Genomic DNA, 21669 nt, shown 5'->3' on the forward strand with positions numbered 1-21669 from the left:
GTTCTATATCTTCCTCCTCCTCCCCCTCCCCCACACACAGATCTATGAACAATTTCCACATAACACCTGCTGCGAACTGGACACGAATCCCAAAACTATTTGCTTTTCAAAGTGTTCATAGTAACCTGACAAAAAAACATACTTACCTTATATTGGCCAGTTGTCAGATTTGTATTTCAGGTATGAAGCAAATATTTTTCGGGTTCGTGTTCAGTTAGTCAAATATGGAACATTTGGTTCTATTATGTGAACTGAAGGATTTATGTAATAATCATCATCAAACACAATCTAAAACCTACAAAAAGAAGGCAAAAGTCAAAGTTCTTGCATGATAACAGATCAATTATCCACCCATATCCTTTGGGGTTTATGGAAAAGAAAGTATACAATCATTTCAACAAATACCACAGTATTAATTACAAGAATATTTTTTGCACATTAAAATGCATACATAATGCAAAATGTTCAAATCGGATAACTATACAGTCCACACACAAAACATTCACACACGTTGGACCAAGCATAGATATCCCTTGACAGGATCGCCAACTCTGCGCGCGCGCCAACGCTGGCTCTGTTTCGAACTCCCGTCTGCGGCTGCGAGAGGTTTTGACAGTAACTTTACTTCCGGTGCAGTCTTTCAACACATGGAGAAGAAGGAGAATTTCGAAGGGGAGGTGGAGTTTGTGGCTGAGGTATGTGAAAAGCAAACAAAGCAATACAAAAAGATCATTGCTGATGATTGAAATGAGTCATGTGAATCAACAATAAAGATTGATTGTGGACGGCACGTCATTATTTTTGTTTTTAACACTTGAAACGCGAGAGCATCTGACACACTGGTAAATCCGAAGCTGTGCACTCAAGCTGATCAGCAGATCGTTTTTCTGCAGAATTCTCGTTCACATCGGCCACTATTTTAGCTCAGCGAACCGACAAATTTGCAACAGAACAATTTCTGAATGTTAGAAATTCGGCTGTAGATTTATAGATACCCTTTCTATTCCATGGTTGTTGTTTTTTCAGGGGGAAAGTACCGACATCTCAATCGCTGAAAAGATGACAGCATCACCACAAAAGAAACTCCAAGAATTGCCAAAAGTAAGTAAACATATTGACAGATCTATGTAAAAGACTATGAAAATTTAGAACTGGAACAACAGATATTCAAGAAATAACCGATAAGTGATATATTATAACTGAACCATTGATTGATTTGAATGTACATCATGCATGGAAGTTAAAAATGGTGCAGGAACTGAAGTCAGATCAACACATCAAAAAGATCAGTGCAATATATTTGTTTTCTTTCCCCTCCAGCATAATTCTGTTTTGATATATGCTTGATGTCTTCTGTTGTTTTTAAATTCATTGTCACTTCTAAATTGCATGCTTTATTGCAGAACGCTTGTGCATGATCTACCAAGAATGACAACTGCCTTTCGCCGGAGCTCAGAGGGCTTGTCGACCAATTCAGTAATTGAAAAGTAAGTTTTTGAGTAAGGCGATATAAAAAAATCAGCTTGCAAAGTCCCAGTACCTGAAAGATCACTTTCATTCATAGTTTTCGAGCAAAAATACTGCTTCGTTGCACAGAGAGGCTACTGTTTACAAATATTTTAGGTACATGCCTGCCACTACAATATTTCATGTGTTTTTTAGGATCATTGATAGCACATGTCATAGTTGAAAGACATGATAAGGATTCATGAAAGTGGTTTGTCAACACGTTCTATAACGACAAATGGAATAAAAAATTTAATATGTTCACATCCATTCATGTAAAGTGTAGTTTTGGGTTGTTGTCGTGTGTTGTTGGTTTTGATTGTGTGCATGCATCTACATCTTCAGTTTCACTCTTGGGTTGATTTCTGCTATATTTGTGTGTTGTTTTATTTATAATATTTTATTTTCTGTGTTTTAGGTGCAGATCTGGAAGAGAAACTTCTGCTTCTTCATGACTGCCTAGTTCCCTGAGGCAAGGTTGGGAATGCTGCCAAGGAGAAGGCGTGGGCCAGGTACTACTCTGCTTTTTCAACCCAGCATTCAGGCATTACTGAGTTGACAGTATCCCCTGCAGTTTCAGCCTGGATTGCCTTGAACATGTTTATACTGTTGGTGTCTTAAAGGCCTATGAAGAAAAACTAGGGAACCAGTAAGTGCATTAGAAATCAAAGAGGATGAAGAGGACAATGCAAAGTATGTTGGAGGATGTGTTGCCAAAAAGCTAAAACAGAGAGTTTGGTGTCTCCAAAAGAGTGCGTACAGAGATGAGAAATTGCAGTGTTTGGAAGCCCTGACTTGCGCACCTGAATCCTACAGTGAAAAGAGTGAAAACACCCCTGACATGACAAGCATGCTGAACAAGGGCAAACTGACCTTTGTCAAGCCCAATGTATTGCAGATGTGTCTGTCCATGCAACACAAAGCAGAAATCTTAAACAGAATGAGGCAAAGCGTTGATGATATCAAATAACCAAAGGGAAGTAATTGCTCTTTATTCATACGACATGACCGTGTAATAGAGTAAGCGAGAGTTGTACAAAACCTTTTCTCCTGGCACCTGAGAGAATAACAAGCATTGAAATATACAAGCGACTTTCATCCTCTCGTGCCAGGAGAAAAGGTTCCGTACAACTCTCGCTTAATCTATTACACATGTCGTATGCATAAAGAGCGATTACTTTACTTCCCTTTGGTGATTTGATGTCCATGGAACATATTTTCTGGGAAACCTGTGCATCAACACACAGGCAAAAGCAGATGACTTTATTGAACCATGCAGGAACAGTGATGCTGTTCCGGTGTGTTTTTATGACACTTTGTATTCATTTGATCTTTCACAAGCTGTTCAAGAAGACACTTTGCAAAATGTTCTGGTTTTTTTTTAAATAAGACTCCACCACAAACTGAAGACAATGATGGACAAAATGAAATGTACATGGAAAGAAAAGACTGAGGAAAAAGCTGAAAACATGCAATGTTGGACAAAATGAAATGCACATGGAAAGAAAGGAGTTTGAGGAAAAAGCTGAAAACATACAATGTTGAGAACAATCAGGAAGGATCTCTGTAGTGTGTTGTGTATGATCTTTCTTCATGCAGTACAAACTATCCCATCTGATCAAGTGCATGTACATTGAATTTGAACTTCTTGATTGTTGTCTTAGGTGTCGATTTTTTGTGTTAAAATCTGCTGTCGTTAAAATGTACTTCTCTTCCTATTTGGTTCAGTATTGTATCACATGGCTTGTTCAGTGCCTGTTCTGTATTTTCATGAGTCCATGTAAATTTAAGTCTGCAACATGAAAAATTTAAACATATTCATTTTGCTATGGTTCAAACCTAATTCCTTTATGTACTTGTTCAAAATATAATTTTGACAGCGATATATTTTGCAAACAGTTTTCATTTCAAAATCAATTGTCAGCCACTTGATAAATGTCTTGCATCGATGCGTCTGATTGTTTTTATGTTGACCACTATGTACACCGGAATTTGCTTTGCTTTCCTAATAGAACATGTTCAGTCGCATACCAGCAACACTTTGTTATAACCTTGAATGGTTGAAAACAACGTTAAACACCAAATAAAGAAAGAAAGAAAGAAAGCAACACTTTGTTAACGTTTGAATGGAATTGGAAGTTGTATGAACTCAAATAGAGCATATGTATCTTTGGTCACAGTGACACACACCATACAGTGACAATTAATGCAGGGCCGGACTAGGGCTACGGGGGGGGGGGGGGGGGGGGGGGTTATGCAACCCCCCCTCCCCAACCTAAACATGTACCTCACTTATTTAAAAAAAATGTATTATTGTTTATTTTATGCCGTTTCATGCAAGGAGCGACCATTTTCCTATCTCAGAATATGACCTACCCTTCCCCTGACCCCCACAAGGGGCAGAGGAACATCCCCCTGGACCACCACTGGCAACCCCCCCCCCCCCCTCCTCTTTGCTTAGTCCGGCCCTGTAATGTACCAACATTCACTATCTCACTCAGTCTCAATTCGCACAATTTGACACAAGAAAGATTCCTATTCATACACATGCATATATTTAATCAATGAAGTAGATACATTCTCAAACAAAGTTTCAACATGTTGCACCCAAATTAAAGCATAAATTCTTGTGACATTTAATTTAATTAATTAATTAACGGGAATTAATCAATGCTTTAATTTGGGAGTTTGAAATTTGTTGCAATAATTTCTTGGTCAAGTTTATTTACATTCTCTGCTAAAGAGCTTTACAGTCAAATCCAATTTTCCACACCTAACCTATAAAACACAACATTCCAAATGGAAAAAAAAAATCATTCTCTTGGCTCAGAATTGGTGTTGATTAATTGTAACACAAAGCGATTTACTGAAAATGTTACTTGTCACTCGTACTCACTTCAACACTGTCGCCAAGCCAGTCTAAACTGCAGCACGCTGCTTCAGGAGGGACTTTTTCCTTTACACTTTAAATCCAAACACCATCGGCTGCGTAGAAAAATCACTGAAAATGCTGACTCAAAGTCAAACCTTAACCAAGCTGGCCTCCAGGCTCCAGCACAACAACCTTAACCACCTGGTTCCCCTCGTTCTTCGCGAGGCACCATGACTCGGGAAGCTGCTGTACATCACGACACAGTTCTTCAAAGTTGTAGTTGCAACAACCTCTGGCAATTCTGGTGCGGGACGGAATGTCTGAAAAAAAGCAGAACAATAAACCCTTAGTAAAACTAAATTTCTAGAGAAATAAGTCTAACTGTCCATACAAATAGCTGGATGATAGCTATTAATGGCAGTTGATAGACGTTTGAAGTTGAACGATTTGGTGGAGAATAGGTCGACAAGCTCTCTGAGCTCCGGTGAAAGGCAGTTGAAAGGCAGAAAGAACAAGCGTTCTGCAATAAAGCATGCAATTTAGAAGTGACAATGAATTTAAAAACAACAGAAGACATCAAGCATATAGACTATATCAAAACAGAATTATGCAAGAGGGGAGAGAAAACAAATATATTGCACTGATCTTTTTGATGTGTTGATCTGACTTCAGTTCCTGCACCATTTTTAACTTCCATGCATCATAGACCTATCAATGGTTCAGTTATAATATATCACTTATCGGTTATTTCTTGAATATCTGTTGTTCCAGTTCTAAATTTTCATAGTCTTTTACATAGATCTGTCAATATTTTTACTTACTTTTGGCAATTCTTGGAGTTTCTTTTGTGGTGATGCTGTCATCTTTTCAGCGATTGAGATGTCGGTACTTTCCCCCTGAAAAAACAACAACCATGGAATAGAAAGGGTATCTATAAATCTACAGCCGAATTTCTAACACTCAGAAATTGTTCTGTTGCAAATTTGTCGGTTCGCTGAGCTAAAATAGTGGCCGATGTGAGCGAGAATTCTGCAGAAAAACGATCTGCTGATCAGCTTGAGTGCACAGCTTCGGATTTACCAGTGTGTCAGATGCTCTCGCGTTTCAAGTGTTAAAAACAAAAATAATGACGTGCCGTCCACAATCAATCTTTATTGTTGATTCACATGACTCATTTCAATCATCAGCAATGATCTTTTTGTATTGCTTTGTTTGCTTTTCACATACCTCAGCCACAAACTCCACCTCCCCTTCGAAATTCTCCTTCTTCTCCATGTGTTGAAAGACTGCACCGGAAGTAAAGTTACTGTCAAAATCGTCTTTTCCGCTTTCCGCTACTTAATTGGTGAGCGCGCGCAACGAGTTGGCGATCCCGTCAATACACATCTATGGACCAAGGGAGACCCCTAACGCGTAGGATCTTAAAGGTTTTTAAGAGAAAAGACTGAAGTGTATAAACCCAGGTGTCTGTGTTTCTATAACATGTGTGAACCCAAATGTCAGTGTGTTTTGTGAATGTGTGTACGAACCCAAAAGTAGGTGTGTTTCATGTCAGGACAAAATGGGTTCACAATTCTAGAAACCCATTTTTCTAAAATGCCCCATTTTTATTTCTGTGTGTGCTTGGCTTGTTTTTTATGAATACTTGACCAGGACCTGTTCATGAATTCACCTCACATTCCTGCCTTTTTGAGCCAAAGCTTGAGTTTGAAATATGGTAAGAAAGTGATGTACCCATTTGCACCATGTATTGCAAAAAGCCCCATTTTGACTCAAATACAAGCATGTGTGTGTGTGTGTGTGTGTGTGTGTGTGTGTGTGTGTGTGTGTGTGTGTGTGTGTGTGTGTGTGTAGAGCGATTCAGACTAAACTACTGGACCGATCTTTATGAAACTTTACATGGTTGTTTCTGGGAATAATATCCCCAGACTTTTTTGTTGTTGGTATAAATTTCTTTAATGACGTCATATCCGGTTTTTTTGTAAAAGTTGAGACGGCACTGTCACACCCTCACTTTTAAATATATTGATTGAAATTTTGGCCAAGCAATCTTCCACGAAGGCCGGAGTTTGGTATTGCATTTCAGTTTGGAGACTTAGAAATTAATTGATGAGTTTGGTCATTAAAAATCTGAAAATTGTAATTAACATTGTTTTTTTATAAGACGTTCCAAAATCAATTTCATTTTATTGTTCATCATTTTCTGATTCCAAAAACATATAAATATTTTATATTCGGATTAAAAACAAGCTTTGAAAATTAAAGATATGAAAATTATGATTGAAATTAAAATAGAATTTCCGGAATTTATTTATTTATTAAGGAGATTTCTATAGCGCATAACTAAAAACAATTTCATCGTATGCCTTGTCGGTTCCTGATTCCCAAAACATATAGATATGATATGTTTGGATTAAAAGCAAGCTCAGCAAGTTAAGAAGAATAGAGGCACAAAAAGTCGAGCTATCCTGCTCAGCTCAACCACAACCGCGCTATTCTGGCTTGTCAATGGCACTGCCTTTGCCACGAGCGTTTGACTGATGATGCTAAGACTATACGGTCTTGGTGAAAAACATGCAGTGCATTCAGTTTCATTCTGTGAGTTCGACAGCTTGACTAAATGTTGTATTTTCGCTTTACGCGACTTTTTTTCTTCTCTTTTTCTCTTTTTTTTTTTTGGGGGGGGGGGGGGGAGAGAGGGAGGGGGAACCATGTATAAAAAATAAACCAACCAGGAAACAAAAAAGTCTGACAATAATTATGCCGCCATTAAGAGGGGTTCGTGCTCCAAGCGTAAACACAACGCGAAAACAAACCCTGAAGAAATTCTGCATGTTTATACTGACACGAAAAGATCGTAATTTGAAATATGCATTGAGGCAAACACCAGAGATAAGCATACATGAAACAGCAGAGAATTATAGCTTGCAGAGATGGTTTAGAGTGACCGCATCCAGATTTTGCGTATGCATTTTATGTAAATTTATTCTCTTTTCTGTCTGTCTCCGTGTCTACATCTAGCTCTACTCTGTACCGTGTCTTCTGTCATTGTCTCTGTCTGTCTGTCTGTCTGTCTGTCTGTCTGTCTGTCTGTCTGTCTGTCTGTCTGTCTGTCTGTCTGTCTGTCTTTCTGTCTTTCTGTCTTTCTATCTGTCTGTCTGTCTGTCTGTCTGTCTGTCTGTCTGTCTGTCTGTCTGTCTGTCTGTCTTTCTATCTGTCTGTCTGTCTGTCTGTCTGTCTGTCTGTCTGTCTGTCTGTCTGTCTGTCTGTCTGTCTATATGTCTGTCTATCTGTCTGTCTGTCTGTCTGTCTGTGTCCGACTGTCTGCCTATCTGTTTGTTTCTGTGTGTTTTTTACGGTTAGCTGAAGGGGTGTTTTTCCTTTTCTTGATCGAAGTTTTGCCGGAATGTGCTATAGGCATCTAAAAACGAATTGGACGAGAATAAAATCTACGCAAACAAAAACGAAGATTAAAATGCAGTTGCTTCAAGATGAAATTGCAGGAGTAAAACCGAGATATATAAGAGACAGTTTATAAGCAGGGAAAATGTACTGACTGACTGACTAACTAACTAACCTACTAACTAACTAACTCACTAACTAACTAACTAACTAACTAACTAACTAACTAACTAACTCACTCACTCACTCACTCACTCATTCACTCACTAACTTACTAACTAACTCACTCACTAACTAATTAACTGACTGACTAACTAATTATTACACAAAATAAACAATTACAAAACCCTTCTAAGGTTAAATACCTCTCAGCGATATAAGGAATACGTAAACGAATAACAAGTCGCGTAAGGCGAAAATACAATATTTAGTCAAGTAGCTGTCGAACTCACAGAATGAAACTGAACGCAATGCCATTTTTCAGCAAGACCGTATACTCGTAGCATCGTCAGTCCACCGCTCATGGCAAAGGCAGTGAAATTGACAAGAAGAGCGGGGTAGTAGTTGCGCTAAGAAGGATAGCACGCTTTTCTGTACCTCTCTTTGTTTTAACTTTCTGAGCGTGTTTTTAATCCAAACATATCATATCTATATGTTTTTGGAATCAGGAACCGACAAGGAATAAGATGAAAGTGTTTTTTAAATTGATTTGGACAATTTAATTTTGATAATAATTTTTATATATTGAATTTTCAGAGCTTGTTTTTAATCCGAATATAACATATTTATATGTTTTTGGAATCAGCAAATGATGGAGAATAAGATAAACGTAAATTTGGATCGTTTTATAAATTTTTATTTTTTTTTACAATTTTCAGATTTTTAATGACCAAAGTCATTAATTAATTTTTAAGCCACCAAGCTCAAATGCAATACCGAAGTCCGGGCTTCGTCGAAGATTACTTGACCAAAATTTGAACCAATTTGGTTGAAAAATGAGGGCGTGACAGTGCCGCCTCAACTTTCACGAAAAGCCGGATATGACGTCATCAAAGACATTTATCAAAAAAATGAAAAAACCGTTCGGGGATTTCATACCCAGGAACTCTCATGTCAAATTTCATAAAGATCGGTCCAGTAGTTTAGTCTGAATCGCTCTACACACACACACACACACACACACACACACACACATACACACACGCACAGACACACACACATACACCACACCCTCGTTTCGATTCCCCCTCGATGTTAAAATATTTAGTCAAAACTTGACTAAATATAAAAAGAAAACACTTAATCTGCCTTGTTCCAGGGACATAAAACAATCTTCTTATGGACCTTTGCTTTTGGCATGAAACTCAAACGAAATAATATGCTTCAATATTGAACACGCAAGCATGTTAACAGACACAATAGAAAGTTATACATATGTGAATATATACATATATCGAATTTATGAAAAGATATTGGAAAAAAACATACCAAGACTGACACCAGGAGAAGTATCATCGTTGCTCGGGTAGAAGCTGATGTGTGTGCAGTACAAGTTTAATAATCAGTCTTCGCCGGTCCAGGCATGAAAAGCGACGGAGGGCGTTAGTGACCTTGTAATCACAATGTATTCTCCAGATATTGTGAAGGGAGAAAGGGAGAGAGAGAGAGAATTTGGGGCTTAACGTCCTCTCAGGTAGCTGGGACCTATTTTGGGACATGATTTGGTTATACGCTGTATTGGGGGGTGGGAGGAGGGGGGAGTGGGCCGGAGAATGATGGGTTGGAGTTGTTTGGATGTTAAAAGTTGTTTGATAAAAGGGTTTGTTATAAAATGTTATTTCTTTTTGTGCGATATGAGCACGTACCCTTCGCCACGCGAGACACTTTGTGGGGGAGGGGGGATTAAAAGAGGTTTTTGATTCTTTATTATTTCCAAAGTTGTGTTTAAAAAATTGATAATATTTCAGAGCCACTCTGATAAAAAGTTTTAAGAGTCCAGTTACTTCAAATTGAAGTTGATATGCCTCAGCAACCCGGCACGGTTGGCCTAGTGGTAAGGCGTCCGCCCCGTGATCGGGAGGTCGTGGGTTCGAACCCCGGCCGGGTCATACCTAAGACTTTAAAATTGGCAATCTAGTGGCTGCTCCGCCTGGCGTCTGGCATTATGGGGTTAGTGCTAGGACTGGTTGGTCCGGTGTCAGAATAATGTGACTGGGTGAGACATGAAGCCTGTGCTGCGACTTCTGTCTTGTGTGTGGCGCACGTTATATGTCAAAACAGCACCGCCCTGATATGGCTCTTCGTGGTCGGCTGGGTGTTAAGCAAACAAAACAAACAAAAATGCCTCAGCAATTTACATATATACAGAGTTTGCCTTGCCTTTAAACATATAACATATATATACAACATAGATCTTTCATTCTGTCATTCGTACCATAAAAAATAATAGAGTAAAAAGGATTGGGACGCGTACCCACTGTACGCACAGGGAGGTGGGGGGATGGACCGGTTGGGAGCCTTTTTGGACGCGGCGGGAGAAAGGGTCGCGCCGGTCACTTTTATAGTGGTTGTGTTGCACAGTTCCATCGTTCGCTTAAAGAGGCAGGATCTCTCAGCTATAATATAGACGCCCGTTCAGATCAGGAGAATGGGGATGAAGGGTAGTAGTGTGACGGGAGAGGAGGGTGGGAAGGAGTATAGATAGGGAGAGGGGGGGGGGGGGGCGTCCGGTTTCACAGAAGCACAAGGAAGCTTTTTCGGACACAGCCTGTTGTTTTTGGGTTTTTTGTGTTTTTGTGTGTGTGTGTGGTGGCCATGGGAGTCAGGTTTTTTTCTGAGATATAAGGGCTTACAAGCGTAGTTGTCTTCTTTTACAATCTTACATTAAAATTTTTAAAAGCCGTTGGCTTTTATAAGTATCCCGCTTTTTGTGTTCACGGCAAGTTTTAAGGGGACACGACACCGACTAAACAAACCAAGGCGTTTCTTATTGACCCTACTTTCCATATGAAAAAATCTCTGACGTCAATAGCGAAACAAAGGTTGAGAAACGTCATAATGCGAATAATGACGTCACGTTCAAATTCTGTCGCTTCTTCATTTTGGACATCAAAGCCAAACAGGACATCAGAGCCTTGTTCTTCTACACTGATCATAGCTGCCCTGTCCAAATGTGGCTTCTTCTGCATGTCTCGCGAGGAACTAACAAACAATTTCGAAAACAAAGTTTGTCTCGGTGACTTCGTCATTTCAGCAGTAGAAATTGACTCGTAAAATCACCACCACGCCAGGTAGGCCTATTCTACGTCATTAAGCTGATTTTACAGCTATTTGGCGACAGTCAAATAGAGCGAGGAAGTTCATGTAAGCTATACTGTGCGAAAGCTGTCAAGGCGCGTTGTACAGTTTGTTTGAAGGTCTGAATTGTTTTCTTGGAAAGAAAAAGAGAAAAAAGACACAATGGAAGAACAAGAAAAACAGACAGACAGACAGACAGACGGTTAGACAACCCCACCCCCCACCCCCCACCCCCACTCCACACACACACACACACACACACATACACGCACACACGCACACACACACACACACACACACATACACACACATACACACACACACACGTGGGAAAAGTGTGAATGGCCCTTTAAGCAAGATGATGGATCTTCAAATCCAAATAATCCGGGAAGAGGATGGCGGAATAGAGAAGGGTGTGAGGGGTTTTATGCATGTTACCATGTAGTGTGTGTGTGTGTGTCCTAGTCGTGGTCCTAGTCCAAACAGGCTGTGTTTTGTCCCTGCCAATGGGTTCGTTGGCCCTGCTCTACTATAGACCGGGGGAGGACGGAGGGGGGAATTGGGGGTGAGGGGGGGGGGGGCGAGGAGGGGCGGGAGGGATATGGTATGCAGGAAGAGAATGGTTAGATGGGAAAGTGTGACATACTAGTAAGACGGGGGCAAGACAGAGGAGGATAGGAGTGAGAGGGGGGGGGGGCGAATAGGGGCGGGAGGGATATGGTATGCAGAGTTCGGAAAGTGTGACCTAAGGGGGGGGGGGCAAGACAGAGGATGGGGGGGGGGGGGAGGCGAGAGATGTTCTCTGTATTACACAGGCAAACTTGAAAGCTTTCTAGTCCACAGTTATAAGCGTTCAGGAAGAAAAGGATGAAAGGTAGGAGAGGGTGAGGGTGGAGGATGTCCTCAGTCTTCCACGGGCAAACAGAAGCGTTTTACTTCCCAGCAGGGCGGGGATGTAGCTCAGTCGGTAGCGCGCTGGATTTGTATCCAGTTGGCCGCTGTCAGCGTGAGTTCGTCCCCACGTTCGGCGAGAGATTTATTTCTCAGAGTCAACTTTGTGTGCAGACTCTCCTCGGTGTCCTCGGTGTCCGAACACCCCCGTGTGTAAACGCAAGCACTAGACCAAGTGCGCACGAAAAAGATCCTATAATCCATGTCAGAGTTCGGTGGGTTATAGAAACACGAAAATACCCAGCATGCTTCCTCCGAAAGCGGCGTATGGCTGCCTAATCGGCGGGGTAAAAACGGTCATACACGTAAAATCCGTGGGAGTTTCACCCCACGAACGAACAAACAAACTTCCCAGCCATAATATAGGCGCCCGTTCGGGAGAATGGGGATGAAGGATAGTAGTTTGACGGTAGTAGAGATCGAGTGGGAAGGGGTAGAGAAACGGAAAGGGGGAGGGGATGTGCATGGGTGGTCGGGGGTGGTGGTGGGGGGGGGGGGTGTCCTGTTTTACAAAAGCAAAATGAAGCTGTCTAGATCACAGCCGTATAATAAGGCGTTTATTCATGACAACATGGCTCAGATACCCAATCAGCTCAGGACGGTATCACAGCTGCGGGTTAAAGTTGTCTTGAACCGCATATAAATCAACAAGAGATGAGTCGTAGGATATATATATATATATATATATATATATATATATATATATATATATATATATATATATATATATATATATATATATATATATATATATATATATATATATATATATATATATATAAGCCTATAATATAAATGTATGGCCTCAAGCGGGACAACCATGCACGATTATCATTGTACGATGAAGATCGATGTTCTGCCGATCTGACTCTTCGGAGGCTCGCCGAGGGGCTGTTGTCGGGGTATACTTGTATCATGATTTTAGCAAGGAGTAGACTTTGAAGTGAAATACAGAAGACCTCCCAGTATTAATTCAGTCCAAATACGGTACAGGGTGACCCCCCAAAAGGTGCAACCCACAACAATGCTAAAACTTCTACATCTGCTGGCCGAGTTACTTCGGTGTAAATTAACTTCAGCTTATGCATGTGACAAGTGCTTTGACTTTTGTGCAATTTCAAAAAGAGTTTTCAAATGCGGGGATCGGGGAACAGCACGAGGTTTGAAAATGAGCGGCAGCTAAACTAACCCGGTTTAAGCCCTCCAGATTGTTACCTTTTTGGTTATCTGAAGGATCTAGTATACCATTACCAACATCAGACAATCAGTGACTTGAATGGATTAATAACAGGCAGGAGGATCTGGCCTTTTCCCATGGAGGAATGATGAATTTTGAGTGCCATTGTGAAAGTGTAACTTTACAGCGAAAGGTGTCATTCTTCCAGTAATTTGAATTAAGGAAAATATCTTCATTGTCGTTGAACTTCAGTTTTTCACGGCCATTCCACAAAGTTTCCAGTCTGTAGGTAAAATGGTCCAACTTTTACCTTCTCTCCAAAGTGTGTTCCAAATTACTCCTCCTAAATTGTCAATGACACCAACGCTTTCCTGTCTAGGAATTGCCCTGGACCTAGCTGTAACTGCTTTCTTCAGGTCTCCGATGATCTTGTGGGTGAAGGGAGTGTTTTTGTATACTCAGATATTCAGATGATACAAGTCTGGAGGTTTAAATCGGGTAAGTATGGCTACCGTTCAATGTCAAACCTTGTACTGTTGAGTCGATCCCAACATTCGAAAACCTTTTTTGAGATTGCATATTTTGTACCCAGAGGGCGAAAGCGGTATGAATGTATGATGGCTAAAATTGTATTATAGAAAAGAATGAGAAGCGTACTAAAAACAGATTAGTTTAGTTATGGTTGTGAATGTTTTCTGCACTAAGCAGTATTTTAGGCGTTTTGTTTAAAGGGCAGCTGTCGGGTTGCCTGGTCTCAAAAATGCGCGGAGTCGCGTGCAAAAACGCGTTTAAGAGTTTTCCGAGTTGATTCAACTAAAGACTGTTGATTTGGTCCAGAAGAAGACACTTTCATCATTAGTTTGAAACCATTAAAATGCGTGAAACTTTCTGCTAGTTCTCACAATCCGCAAAAAAACGAAGCAGTTGGCAGGCCGAAACGACTCAAAATCCGCGACCGACAACTCTGTCAGCACAAGAAAGACGCCGCGGCGTTAGCCTTGCTGTGACGTCACTCGAGGAAGCCGATAAGGCCGCTGTGAAGTTTACAGTACAATGTAGACTACAGCTGGACATCTGTAATGCTGTACGCGTGATTGATTCTTGCACAAAGTAAAGTATTAGGATGGTGGTATCTTCTCAAGACCCACGTTCCCATTTTTATATTTAGTCAAGTTTTGACTAAATATTTTAACATCGAGGGGGAATCGAAACGAGGGTCGTGGTGTATGTGCGTGTGTCTGTCTGTCTGTCTGTCTGTCTGTGTGTGTGTGTAGAGCGATTCAGACTAAACTACTGGACCGATCTTTATGAAATTTGACATGAGAGTTCCTGGGTATGAAATCCCCGAACGTTTTTTTCATTTTTTTGATAAATGTCTTTGATGACGTCATATCCGGCTTTTCGTGAAAGTTGAGGCGGCACTGTCACGCCCTCATTATTCAACCAAATTGGTTGAAATTTTGGTCAAGTAATGTTCGACGAAGCCCGGACTTCGGTATTGCATTTCAGCTTGGTGGCTTAAAAATTAATTAATGACTTTGGTCATTAAAAATCTGAAAATTGTAAAAAAAATTAAAAATTTATAAAACGATCCAAATTTACGTTTATCTTATTCTCCATCATTTGCTGATTCCAAAAACATATAAATATGTTATATTCGGATTAAAATCAAGCTCTGAAAATTAAATATATAAAAATTATTATCAAATTTTTTTTTTCGAAATCAATTTAAAAACACTTTCATCTTATTCCTTGTCGGTTCCTGATTCCAAAAACATATAGATATGATATGTTTGGATTAAAAACACGCTCAGAAAGTTAAAACAAGTCGCGTAAGGCGAAAATACAATATTTAGTCAAGTAGCTGCCATTTTTCAGCAAGACCGTATACTCGTAGCATCGTCAGTCCACCGCTCATGGCAAAGGCAGTGAAATTGACAAGAAGAGCGGGGTAGTAGTTGCGCTAAGAAGGATAGCACGCATTTCTGTACCTCTCTTTGTTTTAACTTTCTGAGCGTGTTTTTAATCCAAACATATCATATCTATATGTTTTTGGAATCAGGAACCGACAAGGAATAAGATGAAAGTGTTTTTAAATTGATTTGGACAATTTAATTTTGATAATAATTTTTATATATTTAATTTTCAGAGCTTGTTTTTTATCCGAATATAACATATTTATATGTTTTTGGAATCAGCAAATAATGGAGAATAAGATAAACGTAAATTTGGATCGTTTTATAAATTTTTATTTTTTTTTACAATTTTCCGATTTTTAATGACCAAAGTCATCAATTAATTTTTAAGCCACCAAGCTGAAATGCAATACCGAAGTCCGGGCTTCGTCGAAGATTACTTGACCAAAATTTGAACCAATTTGGTTGAAAAATGAGGGCGTGACAGTGCCGCCTCAACTTTCACGAAAAGCCGGATATGACGTCATCAAAGACATTTATCAAAAAAATGAAAAAAACGTTCGGGGATATCAATCCCAGGAACTCTCATGTAAAATTTCATAAAGATCGGTCCAGTAGTTTGGTCTGAATCGCTCTACACACACACACAGACAGACAGACAGACAGACAGACAGACACACACACACACACACACATACACCACGACCCTCGTCTCGATTCCCCCCTTTACGTTAAAATATTTAGTCAAAACTTGACTAAATATAAAAAACGAAGAGAGGTACAGAAAAGCGTGCTATCCTTCTCAGCGCAACGAATACCCCGCTCTTCTTGTCAATTCCACGGGCACTGCCTTTGCCACGGGCGGTGGAGTGACGATGCTACGAGTATACGGTCTTGCTGCGTTGCGTTGCGTTCAATTTCATTCTGTGAGTTCGACAGCTACTTGACTAAATATTGTATTTTCGCCTTACGCGACTTGTCTCTTCTTTGATCTGACCGACTGCAACCTTTACAAGTCATTTCTAAAGTGGTTCACATGCTGTTGCTACTCCTCCAGTCCACCCGGTTAAACCATAAAGTTGCTCAACCACAGACCCTCGTGTCCCTGGTCAGCAGACACTGTACACTTATGAAGAAGGTCCGCTTGAGGTGTCACACCAATTACCGTGTACGTGTGAGGTACTGAATTCAAGACAAAAGCCAACTCTGTCGGTGGGAAAATCTAGGAAAGAGATGATGATAATACATCTTCAGTTACTCACTCAAGTAGATAGACGAGATAAGATAAAGGGAAGAGAGACGGAGACAAAGATGAAACAGTGGATCTAGTGTGGAAAATGGGGGAGGGGGGTTCGGCCGCAAAAAAATCAGATGAATTTGTCAAACTGTGTTTGTGATGGTTATCGTGTGTGTGTGTGTGTGTGTGTGTGTGTGTGTGTGTGTGTGTGTGTGTGTGTGTGTGTGTGTGTGTGTGTGTGTGTGATAACACGTATGTGTGTGTGTGTCTGTGTATATGTGTGATAACACGTGTGTGTGTGTGTGTGTGTGTGTGTTTGTGTGTGTGTGTGTGTGTCTGTGTGTCTGTGTGTGTGTGTCTGTGTGTGAGTGTGTTTGTGTGTGTGTGTTTGTGTTCCTCGACGCGTGACAATATCTGCCAATAAGTTGAACAAAAACAGGGTTCAAGTGGAACAAAAGCAGGAGGGGGACGGAAGACATGTTATGAACTCCGTTTTTTACTGCGAAATTTTGGCCTGGGAGAAGTCACCCCATCCTAAGTTTCTCTTCACCTACCCGTGAAGTATGCTTGAGGGCTTGACTAGACAACCCGATTGCGCCCATTACACGGCATAAAGAGAGCACCGTTCAACCCGGCCGATTCCGCGGCTGACGTCACGCGTCCAAGGGAAGTAATTTTCGAGCGGGCTGCATTGACTCGGCCAAGAATGCAAACTTTCTTCGATTAAAGACATTGTAGCATGTCTAAAGTCTTCGGACTTGTGTTATCAAGCTGTCAAAATCACCAAGTAACTTTTAAGTATAGTTTCAGTTACATGATGACTCATTCTAAGGAACAGATTTTGAGAGCCACAACCCGACAGCTGCCCTTTAAGGACAATCACTCAAGAAAACTTGATTTCAACGAAAATGTGACTACGTTGGAGAAAAAAAATTGTAAAAACACTAAAGATACGCAGTCCATAGGTATGCTATCCACAAAAACTGATTTTTTAGACTCTCTTTAACTTTAGGGGAAACGTGCATAATGACTAGATGTATCGCGAAGAAGTACGAGAACAAAATAAAAGGGTACCCTTGTACTCAGTGTTTACGCGCCCCAGACTTTTCCATTTCTGACAGTCACGGGCCCCAGTCTTCCCTTGTTACGTGCCCCAGGCATTGAAACTTTTCTCTAACCTCCATTTTCATGTATTTTTTAGCTAGTTTTACGTGACAGTAGTTGGAGGTTTTTGCATTTCAGTCAAGTAACGCAGGCTTGTTCTTTCTTCAAGTTGTTACAGTTAAACACATAAATTTCAGATGCACACTACGGTCACTCTGATCATGAGCTCTTTGACGATGTTATTAACCACGCTGTTAATGCCCATAGTGACAACGAACTTACAATACGGGTTCTCACACTAAATTCACAGACTGGGAAAAGATCGTACGTACAGAAAGATTTTAAAGTGTTCCCATCAATTCTTCAAAAGCATGTTAAAACTTTGATTGCGAAAGAAACCACACACAAAATTTGAAATCGCGTATGATGCTGCAAACAAAATAAAATTTCCAGCAATTTCAAAAAAAATAAAAAATAAAAAAAACACAAGAGAAAGAAAATAAAAAATAAAAAATAAGGTGTAGTAAAAAGAAGTTAAAGGGCAGCTGTCGGGTTGCCTGGTCTCAAAAATGCGCGGAGTCGCGTGCAAAAACGCGTTTAAGAGTTTTCCGAGTTGATTCAACTAAAGACTGTTGATTTGGTCCAGAAGAAGACACTTTCATCATTAGTTTGAAACCATTAAAATGCGTGAAACTTTCTGCTAGTTCTCACAATCCGCAAAGAAACGAAGCAGTTGGCAGGCCTGTACGCGTGATTGATTCTTGCACAAAGTAAAACATTAGGATGGTGGTATCTTCTCAAGACCCACGTTCCCATTTGTGACCCTCCACCACGAAATGAGTCGCATGTCACCTCGCGCGGTTCTGCGCTAGGCTTGATATAAGTCCGGAGAGTGTATGGTAACAGCGTGAGGGTCACCTTAGTCACAGGCTTATAACTCAAACAGTTTTCGCTCTTTTCTAAAACGGGTCTCACCACTGGATAGAGCATAAAAACTTCTTTAGGAAAATGTAAAAATATGAAAATCATACAAAGGTGACATGCGACTCATTCCGTGGTGGAGGGTCACATTTTCTCTTCTTTGATCTGACCGACTGCAACCTTTACAAGTCATTTCTAAAGTGGTTCACATGCTGTTGCTACTCCTCCAGTCCACCCGGTTAAACCATAAAGTTGCTCAACCACAGACCCTCGTGTCCCTGTAGACAGACACTGTACACTTATGAAGAAGGTCCGCTTGAGGTGTCACACCAATTACCGTGTACGTGTGAGGTACTGAATTCAAGACAAAAGCCAACTCTGTCGGTGGGAAAATCTAGGAAAGAGATGATGATAATACATCTTCAGTTACTCACTCAAGTAGATAGACGAGATAAGATAAAGGGAAGAGAGACGGAGACAAAGATGGGAGAGGGGGGTTCGGCCGCAAAAAATCAAAGATGAATTTGTCAAACTGTGTTTGTGATGGTTATCGTGTGTGTGTGTGTGTGTGTGTGTGTGTGATAACACGTATGTGTGTGTGTGTCTGTGTATATGTGTGATAACACGTGTGTGTGTGTGTGTGTGTGTGTGTGTGTGCCACGGTGTGTGTGTCCCACGGTGTGTGTGTGTGTGTGTCCCACGGTGTGTGTGTGTGTGTGTGTGTGTGTGTGCCACGGTGTGTGTGTGCCACGGTGTGTGTGTGTGTGTGTGTGTGTCTGTCTGTTTCTTTATCTGTGAGACACGAAGAGGGTGGGGATGGGTAGACAGCAAATAGAGGAAGAGAAACAGAGATTATGTGTGTTAGGGGTTAATTTCAATGCCACTTTCATGCGCATAGGTAACACACACACACACACACACGTACACACACACACACACACACACACACACACACACACACACACACACACACACACACACACACACAAGCCTTCAAAGATGTCGAGCACTCAAAATTTAGAAAAGGGAAACACCACACTTTATGTACATAGCACACATATTAAAGGCTGAATAACTTAGATTCTTCTTTTTCTTCTTCGTCCATGGGCTGAAACTCCCACGTTCACTCATGGTTTTTTTTAACGAGTGGGTTTTTACGTGTATGACCCCGTTCAGGCAGCATACGCCGATTTCGGGGGAAGCATGCTGGGTATTTTCGTGTTACTATAACCCAATAAACATGCCAGAACTGGGCCACTGCTGGCTTTTTGCTGGCAAGTTTGGTAAAGCTGGCCATAAAAAAACCAACACTGGGCCAATTATGGTTTGCCAACAAAGGCCCAGTTATGGCTTGCCATCACTGGCCCATCTCTGGCATTCCAGTAATATTGTCGGCCAGTAAAATGCCTTAATTGGCCCACTGTTGGCACGCCATTGGTGGCCCAGTGCTTGTTTGCCAGCATTGGGCCATAGGTGGCGATTTGCTGGCAATTATAGGTGGGTTTTTGCTGGCACGCCAGCAGTGGGCCAATGCTGGATAATTGCTGGCAAGAAGATCTGCGACAGCACAGCGGTATGACTTTCTCACTTGGAGTGACGTAATGTACAAACAAATGTCGAAATATCTTGACGTCACTCGTGATGATGACGCATTGTCAACTAAATCCGGCCCGCGGTGGTTCTGCAGATGTCCGGTTATTTGTTTTGCATTCAACTTCAAGGAATTTCCAAAGCACCTTCTTCGATTTCAGTACGCGTCCGATCTCCTCCGGCTAGAAGCAAGCGTGGTGAGTTTCACAAACAGTTGTGTGAGCAGGTCGTCGCAACGGCGTTAGATCTAGTATCTTCTTGTTCTTTTCCTCCGTTGTCGGTCTTTTTTTCAACTTTCTTCTGCTGGACGTTTGAGTCAGTTCGCAAAATATAATAGACTTTAAGAAGTCGTCCTCTCTGTAAGAAAGAATCTGCGCGCGCACGCGCGTGTGTGTGTGTGTGTGTGTGTGTGTGTGTGTGCGCCCGCGCGCGCGGTTGTGTGTGTGTGTGTGTGTGTGTGTGCGCCCGCGCGCGCGGTTGTGTGTGTGTGTGTGTGTGTGTGTGTGTGCCTTTTTCCTTTCTTTGTGTGATTGAGTTTGTTTTGTCTCTGTCAAAAGAAAAGCACCATAGGCATTACCATAAGCTTACTTGTAACCAAACAAATTGCATCTTGTGAATGTTGACATTGAGTATGTGTCTATTCACTCCAGGACAAAGATTTGTGCAAGTGTCTGACTGCCCAACTGGATAAGATGCAGCTCGCCTGGGTCTCAGTTCCTGAGAGAAACGCAAGAGAGCTGTCCGAGACAACGTAAGCTTCGCAGGTTAGATCAAAATACATATTCCTGTTGACCCCTTACTTCTGCTTGGCATTTTAGTCAGTTCAGAAAATATGATAGATTACAAGAAGTCGTCCTCTCTGTGAGAATGCCTCTGTGTGTGTATGTGTGTGTGTGTGTGTGTGTGTGTGTGTGCGCGCGTGTGTGTGTGCGCGTGTGTGTGTGCGCGTGTGTGTGTGTGAGCGCGCGCGCGTGCGTGCGTGCGTGTGCTGTTTGCTTGCATGCCTGCGTGTATGCTTGCGTTTGTTTGGTTGTTTGGTTGTGTGTGTGTGTGTGTGTGTGTGTGTGTGTGTGTGTGTGTGTGTGTGTGTGTGTGTGTGTGTGTGTGTGTGATATGGAATAATGAATTAAAACCAACAAAACTCGTTTGCTTTCATGTTTCAAGAGGTGAACGGCAGGAGGACTTGAGAGTTTCAATGGCTTACCGTAGGCTACGACGTCAGGACAAAGAAAAGAAGCGTTATCTCAACGTTGCGGATGCGAACAGAGAAATGACAGAATCAAGACAATCCTACGGAGGTTTACTGGGAAGTGAACAAGAAACATTCCTGCCTTTGGTCATCATGTCTCGAGTGTGAAATTTAGAACGCTGTACAAATAAAATAAAACAGTGAGCAACTGAAAACAAAGCGTACGTTTCTGTAATGTTTCGGTAATGAGTCGTTGCTGTTTGGAAGCTTTACATTTGTTTTGTTTTTAATATATATTACTGTATTGTTGTTGTGCCCGCTATAACTGCGTTGATGACGATATTCTGTCAAAACCACTGCCTTTACTTGCCAGATAAGTTACACGACAAATGTGATTAGCATTTCAATTGCATTTTACTGATGAATTTGATAATTACGCATATGCATATTGCTAATGTACAGCTTGACAGCATTGCCCTTTGCTTTATTTGCGCACGTCTTGCCGCC

At 41.2% G+C, this 21669-nt stretch overlaps 1 protein-coding gene and 1 long non-coding RNA gene across 2 annotated transcripts in view; one reads left to right on the forward strand and one right to left on the reverse strand.

The window, feature by feature from the left end:
* Positions 1-9428, reverse strand: part of LOC138978347 (chorion peroxidase-like) — a gene marked incomplete at its 3' end in the record, with an annotated part of 69050 nt that extends 59622 nt beyond the window's left edge. Inside the window, 1 exon segment of the mRNA XM_070351065.1 lies at positions 9269-9428. Coding sequence (XP_070207166.1) covers positions 9269-9295 — 27 coding nt within the window.
* On the forward strand, positions 710-3610 carry LOC138978360 (uncharacterized). Its single transcript, XR_011459654.1, has 3 exons — positions 710-1101; positions 1404-1487; positions 1925-3610. It is a non-coding gene; the product is annotated as an uncharacterized lncRNA (long non-coding RNA).
* Positions 9429-21669: the final 12241 nt, after the last annotated feature.

The sequence above is a fragment of the Littorina saxatilis genome, linkage group LG10, assembly GCF_037325665.1.
Source record: "Littorina saxatilis isolate snail1 linkage group LG10, US_GU_Lsax_2.0, whole genome shotgun sequence".
Taxonomy (NCBI): domain Eukaryota; kingdom Metazoa; phylum Mollusca; class Gastropoda; order Littorinimorpha; family Littorinidae; genus Littorina; species Littorina saxatilis.